This window comes from Ursus maritimus, assembly GCF_017311325.1.
Source record: "Ursus maritimus isolate PB19 chromosome X unlocalized genomic scaffold, ASM1731132v1 scaffold_X1, whole genome shotgun sequence".
NCBI classification, from domain to species: Eukaryota; Metazoa; Chordata; class Mammalia; order Carnivora; family Ursidae; genus Ursus; species Ursus maritimus.
Window position 1 is genome coordinate 17,326,077 of NW_024423319.1, and position 20,281 is coordinate 17,346,357.

The window sequence follows — 20,281 nt, forward strand, 5'->3', positions numbered from 1 at the left end:
CAAAACTACAATGAGATATCAGCTCACACCAGTCAAAATGGCTAAAATTAACAACACAACAAACAATAGGTGTTGGTGAGGATGTGGAGAAAGGGGAACCCTCTTACACTAATGGTGGGTGTGCAAACTGGTGCAGCCACTCTGGAAAACAGTCTGGAGGTTCCTCAAAAAGTTAGAAACAGAGCTACCTATGATCTAGCAATTGTATTACTAGATATTTACCCAAAGGATAAACAAAAATAGTGATTCGAAGTGACCCGTGCACCCTGAATTTTACAGCAGCATTATCCACAATAGCCAATTTATGGAAAGAGCCCAAATGTCCATCAACTGATGAATGGATAAAGAACATGTGGTATAGACATAACGGAATAGTACTCAGCCACCAGAAAGAATGAAATCTTGCCATTTGCGATGACGTGGATGGAACTCGAGGGTATTATGCTAAGTGAAATAATTCAGTCAGAGAAAGATAAATACCATATGATTTCACTCATATGTGGAATTTAAGAAACAAAACAGATGAACATAGGGGAAAAAAGCAAAAAGAGGGCAAACCCCAAAACAGAATCTTAATGATAGAGAGCAAACAGGGTTGTTGGAGGGGAGGTGGGCACAGGGATGGGTTAAACGAGTGATGGGTATTAGGAGAGCGCTGGGTGTTGTATGTAAGTGATGAATCACTAAGTTCTATACTTGAAGCTAATATTAAATTAAACTGTATGTTAACTAGCTGTAATTTCAGTAGAAACCTGAAAAGGAAAAAAAAAGAGCACAACATTACTGTACTGATCCAGCAAGTACCCAAAGGGCCCTCTGCATGTGGGGCTTTACTAGAGCAAAATGAGTGCCTATAAATTGCTTCCAAATCCCATTTGATAATGGGCTAGGCGGGCCTGGCTGGGATTATTACATGATTGTGAGACGCTAGTCCTAATGGCATTTCACTTAGCAAGGAGGAGTTTTTAGAATTATTATCAGTTCTTTGAAAAATATTTGTATTTATAACATTCTGTTCTGAATGGAAAGAAAAAACTACTTGGAAAGAAACCAAAAGTTAAATGACTGCCCTTGTTGAGATAAATCAAAATATAAGAGAGCGGCTGCTATCTCAGGTTCCTGGAGAATCTTCTTTTTTAAGATTTTACTTATTTATTTGAGAGAGAGTGAGAGAGAGCACAAGGGAGAACGAGAAGCAGGCTTGCTGCTGAGCCTGACTTGGGGCTCGATCCCACGGCCCTGGGATCATGACCTGAGCTGAAGGCAGACGCTTCACGGACTGAGCCACCCAGGGGCCCCGAAGGGGATCTTGATATTGGGTTTTTCTCCCTCACTACTAAGCCAGACAGGGAAAGATAAAAAATCAACATGTCTTCAGTAGAAACAAGGACCTCAGCATTAAGTACAAGGGAATTTCAGGGAGTTAGGAAGGCAGGAACAGAATCTTCCCTTAAAAAGGTTTCTACACAAGGGAAGTGCTAAATTAATCATAGTCCACATGCTGGTTTAATGAGAACATTTCCAGTTGTCTTTGTGGACTTACATTCTGTTTCGTTGTAGCCTCAGCAAGACATATCACAGCACTACTGCAGATTACTGTGAAAATTTTGAGCGGAGAAATTTGAGAATATAGAAGAGATGATTCCATAAGGCTATAAAATTCTGAATCAAAAATCAAGAAGCGTTCCAGTCACCCAAAGAATAAGGTTCATCTCTAATCAGAGCATATAATTACACTGAAGCAGGGACCAAAACCATGAGCATGATACATGCAAGTCTGTGCTTTCAAATTTTACTGGCGATATTGCCTGTCAAAGCCATTAATGTTAGCACATATATTAGCATATATGCCTTTGGCATATATGTATCAGCGCTGGGGTACACAGAGTCAGAGAAAACAAGTGGGCTCATTTTGAGAGGGCTCTAGATAAAGTAGCATCCTTGGGAAAAGTTGCATTTCACTTTAAGTTTAGAGATGGAGAATGTTCGAGAGAATTGTGAACTGTGATGTCAGAGTTCTAGTGGGGTAAGGCTAGCAGAGCGAAGGAAGTTCTGAGCAGTGTGCGGACACACAGAGAAGAGAGTAGAGCTCCCCTGGAGCTTGTGATTTGGATGATGACCCAAAACAATGGATAGGTGAGAAATGGTAGAGTCAGTTCTAACCTAGGCCAGACCTCAAGAGGTGTGGTAACTGGCAAGAGTGACTCAAATTGGATTTGGTTGGTTACTATGCTTTATGACAAAGCCAGCAAGCAGGCTGGAAATTGGGCCTCAGTGAGATACAGGGTACCTGGCGTGGCGGTTCCCCGTGCCCCCTGCTCTCTCACGCAGGGTAGCCCAGAGCGTGTGGGTTGGTGGGCTCATTAGTTTGAGTGGAGTGACCACAGTGGTCAGGTTTCGAAGTATTATCGAAGTGTAATAAGAAGTAAGTGCAGTTGACCTTTAACACAGGTTTGAACTGCGTGGATTCACTTTATAAATGGATTTTTTTTTGGATCAATACAGTACAATATTGTGAATGTATTTTTTCTTCCTTCTGATTTTCTTAATATATGTTCTTTTCTCTAGCTTACTTTACTGTAAGAATACGGCATATAATACATATAAGGTACAAATGTGTGCTAATTGACTGTATATGTTATTGGTAAGGCTTCTGGTTAACAGTAGGCTATTAGTAGTAAAGTTTGGGGGGAGTCAAAAGTTATATGTGGATTTTTCACTGTGCAGGGGGTTGGCACTCCTAACCCCTGTGTTGTTCAAGGGCCAACTGTATGTTACTTTGAGATGGATTAATAATGTTTTGTTATTTTAAGTGCTTCAGCGTTTGCTAGCGAGCCAGGTAGATTTATGAGTGGCTTGCCAAAACGTGACAGCAATTGTCCAGTGACCTTTCAAAATATATTGGTTGTGTAGTCATTTTATTTGTTATTTCCATCCAATCACATAGTGCCTTTGAAATAAACATTTGTTTCATGGTAGTAACGACACGGCAAGCTAGACAATTTAGAAGAGAAATTCAATTTTGTTGGGATATAATTTATTATATTACCATTATTATATTAATATTGTATCGATCAGAAATAATAATAAGTTTGATCAATTAACTTTTTCTTTAAGCCCATGCAAACAAATAGCTTTGCAGCAGTGTTAATTAGGTTGTGATCGTGATATTATCCTGTGTGCCTCCAAACAAAGAAATCTGGTATTATTCTTCAAGCCTTCCTTATTTTGATACCAATTTTGGGGCTTGATGAGATAAAATTCGAGTGCTTTTTATGTGATAATTATTTTGTATGCAATACATTATGCTTGTAGTTTTCTATGAGAGCATTACCATTACTCTGAAGTTTCAAGACTTTGTTCTCTCATGGCTTCATATTTTAATTCTTCAGTACATCTGGAATTCATTCTATGATATGGCATGAAGGGAGATTCAAATTTGATATTTTTGCTAAAATGCTGACAACTTGTTTTAAGCAGTGTTCCCTGTAACAATCTACCTTTTTCTACATTGATTACTGGTGGTCTTGTAAATCATTATTACGGGCGCCTGGGTGGCTCAGTTGGTTGAGTGTCTGCCTTTGGTATCTGTTCATTTTCATTGATTTTCAGTCTCTTCTTATGCTAGTTCCTGACTCTGTTAATTATTCTATCTTTATGTGATAGTATCAGGTAGGGTTAACTCCCTGTTCTTGCTCTCTGTGAAATTCTTTTAGCTTTTCTTACAGTTGAATTTTAGAATAGTTTTGACAGATTTAAAGAAAAAACCCTGCTCAAGTTGTTATTGTAATTGTACTGAATACATGTAGTAATTTAAAAAATACTTGGCATTCTTGGAGTATGGAGTTTTCTTTTCAGAAATCATGACTTGTACTTTTTGTCATCATGTGCCCCACTTCCCAGTCTTGGGTTAACGAATATTTTGTCGTTATTTGCACTGGGCACAGGACTACCCTCGAAATATTTTATTTATTCTCCCAAAGGTTGCAGACTTAAAGATACCAAAGAATACATTCTTTCTTCCTGTGTCTACTAGAGGTCTCCGGGAAGCGTCAAGCAACGTGTTAGAACACTCTATTGCTGACTGTACTTCAGCAGTTCATTGGTTTTCTGAGGAAGTATTTTGCATTCTCTCTGCAACAGTGATTTCACTTTTTAAAATACAAATATACCGTGAGGTTAACAGAATCATGAAAAACATCTTAAAGAACAGAACATTTCTCTGACATTAACAGACTTAATATAACTTCTTGACGTGACAGTAATATATATTTGCTGGGAGAAATGCAAAGGTACTATTATTCATTCTTTCACAAACATCGAGAGGGTGCCCTCTGCACTGCACCTGCTACTTCCAGAGTGAGGTACTGGGGACAAAAAGGAAGGGTCTTGCAAATGTGGGTAAGTGTAGTTGCCGGGGATGTAGAGGTCAGAGTCTAATGGAGGTGGCCAACACACAAGTAATAGATGATGCAGTTTTGGGTGTTTTCACACAGGTAATACAAAGTGCTCTAGGATTATAATAAAGGGAAGTAGTAGTTCCGAAGATAGGAAAGTCTTCCATATGATGTGACATTTGAGCTGGGTTTCCAAGGTTGAGTAGAAATTTAACTGGTTGAACCCAGCATGAGTGAGATTTAAAGGTAGAGTGCATTGATGTATTCATTTGCTCAACAAATACGTACTGAGTACTCACTGTGTGTGCCAGGCGCTGTTCTAGGCACTGGAGATAACAGCAGTGCAAAGGACTGATAAAATCCAAGCCTGCATTCAGCTCATATTCTGGTAAGGGTGACTTACATTAAATAAACAGATATATGTAACAATATTAGGTAGTAAATATTCTGTAAGGAAGAGAAGATGGTAGAAAGAGAGCAGTGGGGTAGGTATGCACATACATTACTATTTTAGACAGAATGCTCGTGCGAGGACTCTGAATAAAGTTAAGGAGCAATGCCAGCAACGATCTGGGGGGAAACATTAGTGAGCTGAAGGTCTAGCAAGTGAAAGGCTGCTATAGGAACAAGCTTGGGGGCATATTCGAGAGTAGCCAACAGATCAAGGTAGCATTTAGATACATGGCACCAACGTTAGGGTAGGCTGGGGACAGAATAAGAAGGGTCTCATATGCCACACCAAGGTGTTTTAAATTTTTCTCCCTTTCTCTGCCTTTATTGAGATAGAATTGATGTGTGAGATTGTGTAAGTTCAAGGTACGCAGCATGTTGATTCGATACATTTATATATTGCAAAAAATTAGCCCCACAGCATTAGCTAACACCCGCATCATGTCATCTAATTACCATTTCGTTTGGGCGGTGAGAACATTTAAGGTCTATTCACTTAGCAATTTTCAAACCTGTAGTACAGTACTGTAACTACTGAGCTTTATATTAGATCCTGAGAACTTATTCATCTTATAAACTGGAAGTCTGTAGCTTTGACTGATATCTCCGTTTTTCCCTACCCTCAGCCATCAGTCACTACCATTCTGGTCTGTTTCTGTGAGCTTGGCTCTTTCAAATTCAACATATAAATGCTATCATATGGTTATGGTATTTTTCTTTCTCTAATTTCACTTGGCGTAATGCCCTCTAGGTCCACCCTTGTCACAAACTGTAGAATGTCCTTTCTCATGGTTGAGTATACATATATCACATCTTCTTTATCCATTCATCCATTGGTGGATGGTTTTTTCCATGTCTTGGCGGTTGTAAATAAGGCTGCAGTGAACATGGGAGTAGAGATATCTCTTTGAGATCTCATTTTCATTTTTTTGAGTACATGCCCCAAAGTGGGATTGCTGGATAAAATAGTATTTCTATTTTTAATTGATTGAGGAACCCGCATACTGTTTTCCATAGTGGCCGCACCAGTTTACTTTCCCATGAACAGTACACAAGCATTCCCTTTTCTTCATATCCGTACCAGCACTTGTTATTTCTTCTCTTTTTGATCATAGCCATTCTAGCGTTCTATGTCCTTGTGGTTTTGATTTTCATTTTCCTGATAATTAGTGGTGTTGAGCACCTTTTCATTTTATTCTTTAAGTAGCGGGAACCATCACTTGTTCTAAAGCAAAGTTGGTTGGAATCTTTGTTGATAATTTGGGATATGGTTTAGAACAAGAAAAGATCGGAGGCAAGAAATCAAGTTAAGAAGAGTACATAATACTGGCTAAGATGTTCCCGGCCTGAATTAAGACAATAGCTGTGGTATGAGAGAAGAACAGGTGGATGTGAGATGTTGTGCAGAAAAACTTGAGAAGAATGTAGGCATTATGGGAGCAAGGCTTTTTGTGCATTGCTGTCTTGATCATTGCAATATCCTCAAGCATCTAGAATACTGTCTGCACATGATAGATACTCAACGACTATCTATTGCATGGGTGGGAAATTTGGTGGCTGACTAGGCGTTTTGGAGGAAGATTAATGAGAAGTTATGTTGGAGGGAGTAGTAGAAGATGATGCGGAGCTTTTTCTAGATGAGTGATAAGGTGGAAAGTGATACCAGGAGTTAAGGGAGGCAAATCTGAAAATCAGACAGCCTGGGAATGTGGAAGGGGAAAAGAGGAAGAATTGTGCCTAATATATTTTGGGGCAAAACTGGTTGGAATGAGTTCTTGTATATTCTGTGATTAAGTTGTCTACCTCTAGAATGCCTAGCTGCAAGATTTTTTTCAGCATGGGCCATTTCCCCTGGATAATCCTGTGATTTGCTGAGGACCCTCTGGGGGAGGAGTGCAAAGAAGCAGAATGATGGATGCAAGTGGCAAGCCAAGGAGCTGAAAGGTCCTTCTACTCGTTGGTAATGGTTCGAGAGTTGAGAAAGAGAAACAAGTACCTCTAAAATTTTGGCTTTTATACACTCTTCGTATAAAATAATATATTTAGCTATGAAATGAGAGCCCGGTTGACGGGCCAGGCTCCAGTCCCAAGAAGGACTCAGCAGCCCACTTGCATGTCAGAGTAAATGCGAGGAGGACTTACTTCCAGTCATGCTCTGTGGAAGCCTTCTCCGCTAGTTTCCATAAGCTTGTACCACCTGTTAATCCCCTCACCACGCACCTCGACTTGATATTGGATTTACCTGGAGGAGATGACTTTTATGCACCGAGCTCAGAGAATAATTTAGCACTTGCCAGTTACGGTAACATTTCCTCCTAAAGACGGACTAAAATGTGAAAGGCAGAACACCAGAAAGTGATTCGATCTTTATAACCAGCTTTACCTGTCCAGGTTCTATCTCAACCAGGCACGTCTTGCCTCTGTTCGGAAAAATCTTTTAGAATTACAGTTTTAGAAATGATAGCAGTTAAGAATTTTTTTTTTTTTTTTTGGCCAAGGAGGGTTATCGTTTTCTAAAGTATTTTACTGTTTGAACTTTGATCTTCACAGATATGGCTATATGGCAGCCTATGGAGGCAGAGCCCTGGGGAAACTGGTACGTGAGGAAGGAGAGGTGGCAGTGAAGGAGGCAGGTGGCTTAGAGCCCAGGCAGGACAACATCGCCGTGTTGCCTACGCAGCTTCCCAGACTGGGCATTCGGGCAACTGACTCTTATCAGAACCATGAGAACACAGTGTGCCCTCCAGCTTCTCTTCAGTTCCAGGGTTTCCAAGAGCTTATCAAAACCCCCCCAGACGATTCACCCACTGGTATATACGACTTTAACTTTTTGTTGTCAAATATGAGTAAAGACAAGCATGAAGACCATACCCCCAAAACTGTCTCAAGCTACAGCCGCTCACAGTTCAGTGGCCCGAGCTTGATGCAGGATAAAATGACGTGTACAACAACCAACTCCTACCAGATGACACCAGAAAGAGGGATCCAGGTAGAGGGTGGAACCAGCAACAGATGGAAAAGTATTAGAAAACCGTATTTGGAGAAAAAACCGCCAATTCGGAAAGCACCTCAAGCCACTCCAGATCCAGTGCCTGAGAGAAAAAGAACAGCTCCCATTAACCCTGCATACACAATTCGGAAGTCAAGAGTTGCTAGCAGTGTCCACATGAGACCGTATAGGGATAGGGTGATTCACTTACTGGCACTGAAGGACTACAAGAAACCCGAACTGCTTATTCGACTTCAGAGAGACGGCATCACCAAAAATGAGAAGAACTCCCTTGGAGAAATTCTGCACCAAGTGGCCAATCTGAATACTCAGAATTTTTCATACACCTTAAAGGATTATGTTTTTAAGGAGCTCCAAAAAGACTGGCCGGGATATAACGAAGTAGAGAGGCAGTCATTGGAGTTGGTCCTTTCTAGAAAAGTACATGCATTTCAGAATGCTAGCGGTACCAATCCCACAGAATCTTCTGCAGGTTCTAGCACAGGTGAAACATCCTCTCAGGATCACTTTTCCCATGCAGCCATTAATTTGGCGAGGAGAAAAGTTAGAATATCTCATGTGACAACCGCGATGCAGTCAACATCAAATGACCATTTGAGTAACACCAGTGCAAAATCTGCTGCCAGGCTCTCGGGATGTTCGGAGGCTGTTGCCCATCCCCGGCCCGCAGCCCGCCATCCCCGTTCACGTACCCGTCAGCCTGTATTTTCCTACCCCAGCCCTCCTTCCCGGCCCGCAGCCCACCTTCCCTATTCACGCCCCCCTCAGCCTGCATGTTCCAGCAGCAATTCTCGGGGCGATGCCAAAGGACCTGAGACTCCAGGTTCGTGTGGTGCCAGATTTAGTCAAAATAGAATACTCTTTGGGAGCCAGAAGGGTAAACATCCTCCCTTGAAAATGTTACCCTCGATTTCAGTTCACATGATGTATTCAAAGCCTGTGGAGAAAAAACCTTTGATGTCTGATAAGAAGTCTGAACGTAAATTTACGCAACAGGAAGCAAAGAACCAAGAGCATGGTATTGAGATGATGGGGAGACAGAAGACAGATCCAGGAAGACAAGGTGAAGGTCCAAAACCAAATGCAAGTGAAGAAGTTGAAGAGGTAGACACAGCTTCTGGGAAGACTGGCGCAGCCCCTGGGCGCCCAGATTATTTGGCTAACTATGTCACCATCAGTTCCTCTAAGCAACGCCAGCAGTATGAGCAGGAATTTAGACTAGAATATGGTGAATATCAGGGCTTGTATGACAAGATGCTGACTCTATCTACGATATTTGTTAACCTAGATTCAAAGAGGAAGCACCTTTCTCCAGATTCAAAAGAATATCAGGATATTAATAAAAAAATCTCTCTGGAATATCAGAAGATGAAACAGATGAATCCCAATTACTGCGCAGATAAACATAGATGCCAGTATCTTTATGACAAGCTGGTTCACATTAAAAAATTAATAAGTGATTATGACCAGCAGCAGGTAAAACCGTAACGCTGGAACAGAGCCAGGATCAGAATAAATATAAGCTTATTTATTTAAAATTCTGAATTGCTTGCTCTAGGATTCTAAAGGGATAAAACCACTTTGTTGAAACAGCATTACCATTTTAGTTTTCTTTCTTTTTATGTTCCTTTTGATTTTAGTTTTCAGTTTTGATATTTTTGTTTCATTTGATTTTATGTTGATTTATGTTTATTTTAATTTTCTGTTATTTTCATTTTTCTTTTTTTACTTTTCCTTTTACTTTGCTTTTCTGTACCTTTGATGCTGTTTCATCTGATCCCTTTTACACAAAAAAATGTGTGTTTTCACTCCCTTTTAAAGAAATATCAAGGATCCAGTATCTTTGAATAAAACTTGTACACATTTAAAAAATAAAACCTATATGAGTAATATGAAATGCTTTTGGATAAAAATAAAAACTTATAATGAATAATATGAAATGCTAGTGTCTTTTTTTAACCTCTAATGCAAAAGCAACCTTAAGACATAGAAGTTTAGAAATTTGTGCAAAATACTATGATTTCTTCAAACAGTACACATTTTCATTTCATTAAGTTTATTTTTTACCTTTCTTAAAAATGTTACTTGTATTTATCTTGGGGGAACACACGTGATGTGGTCAAACATGCAAACAGTTTTGAGAGAGAGAGCTTGTGAGTGGGGAAAAGGGACAAGGAGGGAGGGAGAGAGAGAATTCCAGCAAGCTCCACACCCAGCACGGAGCCTGATGCCGGGCTTGATCTCAAAACCCTGAGTTCATGACCTGAGCCGAAATCAAGAGTTGGATGCTTGACTGACTGAGCCACCCAGGCGCCCCCAGACATGCGAAGATTTTGAACTAATAATTCAATTGTGTTGTCTTTTCAAAGTACTATCATTTGAAATAGGAAACATGTTTACAAATCTAAGTTATTTTTGGGGGGGGGAGGTGCCGAGGGAGAAGGAGAGAGAGACTCTTAAGCAGGCTCTGAGCCCAGCATGGAGACCAACTTGGGGCTCAATCTCAGGACTCTGAGATAATGACCTGAGCTGAAATCAGGAGTCAGACATTTAACCAACTGAGCCACCCAGGTACCCTACAAATCTAAGTTTTTAAATGTTTTCCCAAATTTGAATATTGTCTTTTTTAGATATTTGTCTCCACCATCCCAGAGACAATTGGTACATACCAAAGAATAAGTTGTGTACAATAGGAAACCTAATGATAAAATGCGAACTTATGAACTTACCAGCCAACTTAGGAATTAGACCATTCCCAATACCGTTCCTCCTACCTTTGTTTTCCTCTCATCTGCCCTGGGTCCCTGCCTCCCCCAAAGTGGTAAACACCTCCTCAAGTTTACATTGATCTTTCCCTTGCTTTTCTTTTTGAATACTTCCAGTATATTTATAAGTATCCCTGCAGAGTATATTGTTCAGTTTCTGAATCTTTATGAAAATGATGGCATATGTAGTCATCACCTTACTTTCTTCATTCTTACGCTTCTGGGATTTCTTTATGCTGATGCATAAAGCTGGAGCTTATTAGTTTTCTTGCTTATATGTTGGGTCATCATGTGACCTCAGCATAATTTAGTTATTTTTGTTATTACAAGCAATGCTGCCGTGAACACTTTTTACATGTTCACCTGTTTGTATCATGTGTGTGCTTATTTTCATGTGTTTTCATTTTCTGTGTCTTTTAAACCCCGCAGGAATTTATTAATGCTTTTGCGTGGTCACTAGTTGGCATTCATATGCATTTTCTATCGCTTCTCGGGCTTTCCTCCATTTTCTTATTTCTGACTGAGATGATTTTCTTTTTTCTTCAAAAGCTCCCTTTATCCTTTAGTGTAGGGTCTGCTGGAAGTGAATCCTTTCAGTTCAGTGTGCATGTGTTTTTAATTGATCTTTAGTTTTGAAGGACAGGTTAACTAGGTGCGGAATTCTAAGCTGGTGGTTACTTTTGTTGGCAGTATAAAAATATAATTCCATTTTTGTCTGGCTGTTTTATTCATGTGGAGGGAATCAGCCGTCAATCTTGTTCCTCCTTTGATGGTCATGTGTCTTTTTTCTATCTGTGTTTTAGGTTTGTCTTCTTGTCTGGTTTTCAGCAGTGTTATTGAAATGTGTCTAGTTGTGATTTTTGTTCTTTATACTGCTTGGGGTTCAGAGTGCTTCTTGAAACCATGGTTTGATGCAGTCCAGTAGGTTTGGAAAATTCTCTACTGATATTTCTGTAAATATTGCTTCTCCCCCATTCTTTCTCATTTTCTTTTCATTTTCCTTCTGTGTCTTTTGGTCATTTCAGTAGTTCCTGTCTTTCCTTTCCATATTTCCATCTGTATATTTTCTACTGACCTAACTTCTAGCTCTCTTATCTTCTAGCTCTCTTATATGATATCTTGTCTTATCTGATAGGCACCCTGTTTCGTCAGAAGAAAGTTGTTCCTTTATAAATAATATTGTAATAATTCAGACTGGAGGTATATGGACTTAAAAGGGGAGGTGGAGATATTAAAATAAAAGTGCAACTAGAAAATGTGCATAAATAATTTCACACCAAAGATATAGTAAAATCACTGGCTCACTTCCTAATTTTACTTTTGTCACTCTCATAAATGCTATTTTTTGAATATAAAACATCCTACCTACCGACCTACCTACCTACATACCATATAGGTAGCTAGCTAGCTACTTAACTATATTATCACATAGCAGACTGTTTGATGTGTAATGGACACTTACTAAATGGCAGTTGCAATTAATTACTATTATTCTGTTGTGTAATACTGCCACCCACTTAGCAACTCAAAATGACAGGCATTTATGTATTGTTGCACGTGTCCTGTGGGTCATAAACCCTGGCGCAGCTTAGCGGGTGGTTCCTCTGCTTCAGGGTTTCTCCTGATGCTGCATTTAAGACGTTGGCCAAGGCTGGGGTCTCATCCGAGGCTCAGCTGGGGAAGGATCCACTTCTAATATCACTTCTGGAGTTAGTGACATGATTCAATCAATTCCTTTTGAGCTTTGGGCTAGAGCCGTGGTTGCTTTCAAGATGATGGCCGGATATAGACTTCAGTTTCTTGCCATGTGGGCATCTCCATGGGGCAGCTCACAACTTGGCAATGGGTTTTAGTAAAGCTGGCAAGGGAAAGAATCTGCTAGCAAGATGGAAGTTACAGTCTTATATAACATAGCCATGGGAGTGACATCATATCCCCTTTGCCATACTCTATTGGCTAAAAGCAAGCCACAAGTGCCACCCACACTCAAAGGGAGAAGATTATATAAGGACATGAATATCAGAAGGTGGGATCACTGGGGGCCATCTCAGAGTCTGTCTGCCACAACTATCATCATCTTTAAAAAATTCGAGTAATTCTTTTCATATGACCATTTTCAGTAGTACCTCTTTTGACCAGTTTATTACATCATTCCTCACATTATGAACAAAAAGACATTGATTTCCTTATAAAACACCTGTAGATAACTCATGCTCTGCAAAATATCAATTCGTACAGTCAGAGTATCTCCCAATTTAGATGTCTCAAAAAGTCATATCACAGGAGATGGTCTTTGAAAAAGTAAACATTTTGATTCAATGTTCTTTAAATCAGTATATATCAATATTATTAAATCATTAGCATATGTTTGATTAAAACTCTCCCTCACTTTTGAAATGAAAATAACATTTTCATTTACTGACTGGTTCCATTGAAATATCTTTCTGAATCTTCTTTACTCATAAGAAGTTATGAATGCCTCTGCTTCATATTCATTTATTAGCATTTATATTTATATTCCCTAGAAGTAACCTTAAAAGTTATCTTACACGTTTAATAGTACCTCTGTGCTATTTATGAAAGGGCAGGTGGCTCCTTTTGCTTGACAAGCCATATGCTTTGACCTTCTTTGTCCTTCGGGCTTTTCAAAATCAGCTCCAAAAGCTGTACCCACGAGTGTCCCACCTCTGCAACCTCTACGTCCTCCTCCCGTGTCATAGCTACTCCGATTGAAGATTCCCTCACAGAGAAATTGTCCCACAGAAGGGCATCTCCCTCTGTACTGGGTTACAGGGGCTGTCACTGATCAGGAAAGTCCTGCCGGAAGGGACTGTTTAGAGGTGTCAGTATTTAACAACACAACACTAAACGTTCCATTAGCTAAAATACTGGGAATCCGACAAATTCCTGGAGCGGTGGGTGTAGCCCAAAATTCGGAACACATAACGGTAGTGTCTTCATGGCCAAAGAATTCTTTGGCAGCTGGGAGGAAAATTTTATGTGTGTGCCAGACAGTAGACTGGGTGCTTGAGAAAACTTGTTAATAATACAGTTCCTGCCTTTGGGCAGATTTCCTAGGGTATGTAAAGAGATAATTACGTATACAGCTATGACAGGGGAAGCTGATGATGCTGGGGAACAAGGATGGGGAACAGTGATCATAAGAGGTGTCTATCATGGAGCATATTCTAGGCACTACACTCAGTTCCTTATCATAATTTTCTGGCTTAATTCTCATCCCAACGCTGTGAGATAGGTATTATTATGTCAATTTACAGAGGAGAAAATTATGGCTTGTAGAGTCATAGTGTTTTGACCAAAGTTGTAGGACTAGGTAATGAGACCTGAGATTTAAACCCATTTCTGTTTAATTTAAGACTCCTACATGAGGAAGTCCAAACAGGCATGCTCCTGACAGAGGAGCATTGTGGCAGGAGACTAGGTTATGAATTCGTAACTGGCCTTGAGTCTTGACTCTGCCACTTCCTGTATAACTGGAGAAATTACACAATACCTCTGGAGATTGGTTTTCCTATCTGTATTTTGGTAATAATAACACATGATTATTGTGTCTGGTGAAAGGTAAGCACTCAATAATCGAGCTGATCTTGTTATGATTACTTTCCCCTGTTAGCTGTGGACATGTGTGTATTACAAATCAAAGGCCAGGGAGATTAGCTTCAAAGTTATCAACAGAACAAGGAATATTGACTATGGCTTGCAGTCCATAGAGAAACACTTAAGTTAGAAACATGGAAAAGGTATCAAATGGATTGTTTGATGAACGCAGGTGCGTGAGGTCTCTGAAGTCAATATAAATTTGTGGTGGGAAGCTTCCCCTAGGCTATACAGATACAGTAATAAAAGCAGGTCTTGTTCTAGTTCATGACCCAAACCTAAGCACACACACCAGCCAGGCATTTTCTTACAGGGTCACATCACCTCTAGCAAGCAGTATGATAAGGCTCACCGTCCAGTTGATTGGTGACTCAGGGGACCAGCATTCTGTTTTCCTTTGCTGAGGTTTCTCATGTGAGTCATCTAATGGGAATATGTTGATGTGACAATGTAGTGATGACCACGGTAGACAGAAGAGCTACTATAGATGTATTATCTGTGTGGGGTGGCATGAGAGCTAGACCATTAATAGTGGTAGTTGAAGCCATGAGATAAGAGAGTATAATTGCTAGGGACGACAATGAGTCAATGACTTGTCCTGTCCTGGGAAAGGCACCAACATTTAGAATATAAAAGGAGGAAGAGAAGTGAGCAGAATGGCCAGAGAAGAAAAATGGAAACTTCAATGCCTGGGAGCCAAGCAAGAAGGTTACCCACAGTTTCAAATCATACAGAGAAATCAAGCTACGTAAGTTCAGCTCCCCACGGAGCAGCATGAAAATGCAGAAGAATGGGAATCCTGCGTGACTGTATTAGGGTCCCTGCTCCTTCCCCAACACAAATCAAAACTATACATTGATTCCAGCTCCAGAAATTTTCAATGTATTTACTTAATTAAAAACGGTATGGGGGGCACCTGGGTGGCTCAGTTGGTTAAGCGTCTGCCTCCGGCTCAGGTCATGATCTCAGGGTCCTGGGATGGAGCCCCGCATAGGGCTCCCTGCTCAGTGGGGAGTCTGCTTCTCCCTCTGCCTCTCCCCCTCTTGGTGCTCACTCTCTTTCTCTCTCTCTCAAATAAATAAATAAAATCTTTTTAAAAAAATGTGTGGGGGTGCCTGGGTGGCTCAGTCAGCTGAGCAACCGACTCTTGGTTTTGGCTCAGGTCATGATCTCATGGGCTGTGAGAATGAGCCCTGGGTCGAGTCCACACTCAGTGGGAAGTCAGCTTGAAGACTCTCGCCCTCTGCCCCTCCCCTACTTTCTCTCTCTTTCTCTCTCAAATAAATAAATAAATCTTTAAAAAAAAAAGGTATGAATATCTGAATTCCACATGAAATTTTCCGTAACTTAGTCTCTAACAAATGATTATTCTTACATGGATTAGATCTTTACATGATAAAAACCTGGAATATTTTGTGATATTATCACATCCTCCATATGAAAGATATAAATATATTTATATTTATGAAATATAAATATGTAAATATATCATGGGATATTTAACTGTTCATTTTCCTCTGGTAGATTAGGAAGCATTCCTCAGAGTAGATGATTTTTTTTTTCAGAGTAGATGATTTTGATGCCAAACTGAAATTTATTTGAGGTCCAGAATGTGTGTGCTGGTTTTATTTGACATAATGATAATCAACTTCAGTGAATGATGAATCAGCTCTGTTGATCTTTTAGGTTTCATCAAACTTTCATTTCATTCTTCTGATTAAGAAATCGTTAATAAATTTTGGCACTATTATCTCTTCAGTTTTTACTGTCACCAACATACATGATTTTTGTGGGTTTTGTTGGTGTTATATAATTGGAATGAAGTAATGTTTTAGCAGTCCTGAGGCCTGAGTAAAAAACAAAAAAGTTTTTTTTAAAGATTTTATTTATTTATTAGAGAGAGAGAGACAGCCAGCAAGAGAGGGAACACGAGCAGGGGGAGTGGGAGAGGGAGAAGCAGGCTCCCAGCGGGGCAGGGAGCCCGATGTGGGGCTCGATCCCAGGACTCTGGGATCACTCCCCGAGCCGAAGGCAGACACTTGACAACTGAGCCACCCAGGCACCCCCCAAAAAAGTTTTATTAACTATCTAACTTACAGAAAATAATTTTGAGATATTAGCAGAATATGTACCTATTATACTATGTGGGTTGGCAGTCACATATTTGGTATTTTCGTTTTAATTTCTTGCCCCTTAAATTGAGATCCTTATAACATTGGTTGAATGTATTGCTTCTCTTATGTTTTGCAAGGTTTTAAGGCATTTGAGCAATATGCGTCCTCTTTTTAGTCTTAAGTCCATGCTTCCGGTGCAGAGTATAATGTTAGAATTTCATTTTATTTTTATTTATTTTTTTTAAGATTTTATTTATTTATTTATTTGACAGAGACAGAGACAGACAGTGAGAGGGGGAACACAAGCAGGGGGAGTGGGAGAGGAAGAAGCAGGCTCCTAGCAGAGGAGCCCGATGTGGGGCTTGATCCCAGAACGCTGGGATCACGCCCTGAGCCGAAGGCAGACGCTCAACCGCTGTGCCACCCAGGCGCCCCTAATGTTAGAATTTTAAAGTTAATTCTCAATTTTATTTGGAGTAATCTTTGACAATAACGCAATGAAGTTTTCTCCTGTATTCTCTGCAGGCAAGCATGAGCCTTTCCCAGGTATAACTGAGGTTTAGAATAACATCTCTTTGTTAGTCTAACAAGCTGTCCCTTCAATGGACTACCTGTCCTCCTTTCAAGAAGATGAGATTCGAAACCTGACTTAAAATCACCCTTCTCAGATCCATGTCCTTGCCTGCCATTTGTCTAATTAAGTGCTTACTTGATACAAAGTTGGCTTTCCTCATTCATTAAAGGTGTGGAAACTGAAAAGCATGTTTCTGCCTTTTCTTTTCACATCTCAAGTTAACTTCCACTAAAACATAAAACAGAAGGGAAGTAGTAATGGTCTCACCTACCTGTTCCAGTGGCACTTCTTGTCAAATAATGAGTGACTTTCAAATGGAAACGAAGTATCTGGCACAGGGAGCTCAGAAACAATTGGTATCACTATCTGGAATCTTCTCATTGCTGCACTTGGTTCAGATAAGAATAATTCAGCTTCAATGTAGAGATAATTGGTAACCTATGCTTCCCATGAAATCATCAGAGAAACTTGGTTACCTGGATGTGATAGACTTCTAAAACCTTTTCATCTGTTTCTCACAGCAGAAGCATATGTAAACTGGACAAACATGTCGAACAGCTAAGCATTGTAAATTGCATCTTTACTGAACTTCTGATGGGATAGTGTGAAGAGCCTGTGTCTTTGGGCTTTTTCTTCTCAAAGTACTTTGAAAATGACTACAATTCACAGGATCCTGTATACGTGGTTAATTCCTTAATAAGAGATTGATCAAGTCAGCACTAGATTAATAAAATATGCTGCACAGTGTTATCATTTTCCTTAACAAATCTCCATGGGACACGAAACTTTTGATACTGATGTGTAAAACTCAAAAGGTAGACTTATGCAATCGATTATTTAATGATACTGGGGCTCGGGATTTAGAGAGAAACACTCGAGTTAGCAACGCAGAAGAAAATCAAATGAACTCAAGCGCCCGAGGAGTCGGAAGGCAACCCAAAAACGAGAAGAAAAATCCACCCACCCTATTCAGATAAAAGAATAAAAACAGGTTTTGTTCTGCTTTGTGACCAAAACTTAGCAGACATTTCCAGTCAGGCATTGCTGACAATGTCACACTGTGTCTTGGAAGCTGTGTGATGAGGTTGGCAGTCCAGCTGACCGGGGAAGCCCAGAGACCAGCAGTCTATACCTTTGCCAGATTTTCTCAAGCAACTCGTTTACTCTGTCTTTGCATCAGCTTCTTCTGAAATGGGTCTGAAACGAAATGCTGTTTCTCAATTATTTTGAACTGTATTCAATGACTTCTTACTCTCCCATGAGGACAGTTTAGCATTTTGAGCTTGTCAGTGGATAGTCTTTGAGACAGGACTGAAATATTTTACTGATGAGAAAACCAAAACCCAGAGAAATCAAGTGATTTGCTTACCTTAGGGTTTCTCAATCTTGACACGACTGACATTTTGAGCTGGGTGGTTCCTTGTCACGGGGGTGGAGGTGTCCTGCACATTGTGGAATGTAAGCGGCAGCTCTGGCCTCTGTTCGTTAGATTCCAGTAACAAATGCCCACTCAGAACTATGAAAAATGCCTCCAGACATTGCCAGATGTTCCCTGGGGGGCAAAAGAGGCCCAAATTCAGAAGCACTGGCCTAAGTAACACAGAGAGTTAGTGGCAGGAGGTAGAAATGGAATGTAGGCCTCCTGACTCCTACTCCACTGTTACTCAGCTGCGCCGCCTTACGCATGAATTGGTGCTTGGGGGATAGACATCAGGCTAGTTCCCCCTACCTGGCCAAGAGATGATCTTCTCTGGAGTTGGTACGTTGCACTGCTGTGTTGTAAGTCCCGTGCTAGCATCCCGAAAACGTGTAAATAGAAAAAGGCCAACCTGACATATGTGAGTGATCTATTGAAAGGAGACCTTGATTATTTATTATTAAAGTATAGCGTGTGGGTCTCATTAATGATGAATACATTCAGCGGTGTATGTCTGACAAAATTAGGCATTACAGCAAACACTCATTTCAGTATGCAGAATTCAAATTCAATAACCCCTTCATGAATACCTTCAAGTGATCAGTTTCATCTATATTAATAGTTGAATAGCTTTATCAAACACACAGATATTCTAATGATATAAAAACAAGTTTGACAGAGGACCTATGTATCCAGGGGATGAAACTATGACACTGTATAGGCCAATTTTAAATAGGGTGCTCAGGGAAAACTTTACTGAGAAGTTGGCATTTGAACAAGACTTAAAGGAGACAAGAGAATATGTCATTCAGATATCTGGAGAAATAGCATTCTCAGGCATAGGGAAGGGCAAATGCAGTAGCCACAAAAGAGAAATAAGTGTCTGAAAAGTCTGAATAACATCAGGGACACCAGTGTTTCCAAAACACAGTAAGTAATTAAGTTGTGGGAGAGATAACAAATGTAGATTATGTAAGGCCTTACAGACATGGTAAGGGCTTGGTTTTCCTAAGTGAGATGAAAGGACACTGGAAGGTTTTATGTGGAAGAATGTTATGATCTACTTAATTTGAGAAAGATTACCCTAGCTGCTGTGTTTAGAATATACTATAAAGAATAAGAATCGAAAGAGGGACAGTAGTGAGGATGCTACTAGAATAATTCAGATGAAAAATAGTGGCAGCTTGGTTTAGTATAGAATTAGTGAAAGAAGTGCAGGAAATGATTAAATTGTGGGTATTCTGAAGGTATAGGAAATATATTTTTCCTAATAGGCCGGATGCAGGATGTGAGAGAGTTGATGATAGCTCCAACTTTGGGGGGCCTGAGAAATATGAAAGATGGTGTTGAGATGGGGAAATCTGTGTGAAAAACAGACTTGAGGAAAAGATAAAGACCATGGTTTGGTACAGGCTGTATTTGAGATGCCATTATTTGTCCCAGAGTATATCTACGTTTGGACTTGAGAGGAGAGGTCTGGGATGGAGATGTGTATTTTGGAGTCATCGGCATATAGTTACATTTAAAGCTGCAAGACTAGACAGGATCACTAAGTAAGTAATAGAATGTTCAAGAAATGAGCCCTGAGCTGCCACCCTTGGAAGTTTGGTAAGATGAGGAGGAGGAATTGGCTAAGGAGACTGAAGACAAATGACCATTTCTAGCTCCTTCCAAAAAGTTGGCTGGATGTAGACTTCAGTTTCTTGTCATGTGGGCATCTCCATGGGGAAGCTCACAACTTGGCAGTGGGCTTTAGTAAAGCTAGCAAGGGAGAGAATCTGCTAGCAAGATGGAAGTTACAATCTTATATAACATAACCATGGAAGTGACGTCGTATCCCCTTTGCCATACTCTATTGGCTAAAAGCAAGCCACAAGTTCCACCCACACTCACAGGAAGCGGATTACATAAAGACATGAATATCAAGAGGTGGGAT

At 40.1% G+C, this 20,281-nt stretch overlaps 1 protein-coding gene across 1 annotated transcript; it reads left to right on the top strand.

Moving 5' to 3' along the window:
- The first annotated feature begins 7,407 nt into the window (after window positions 1-7,407).
- On the top strand, window positions 7,408-9,345 carry LOC103662589 (RNA polymerase II elongation factor ELL2-like). Its single transcript, XM_040641046.1, has one exon. The coding sequence runs from the start codon at window positions 7,408-7,410 to the stop codon at window positions 9,343-9,345; it is 1,938 nt and encodes a 645-aa protein (XP_040496980.1).
- Window positions 9,346-20,281: the final 10,936 nt, after the last annotated feature.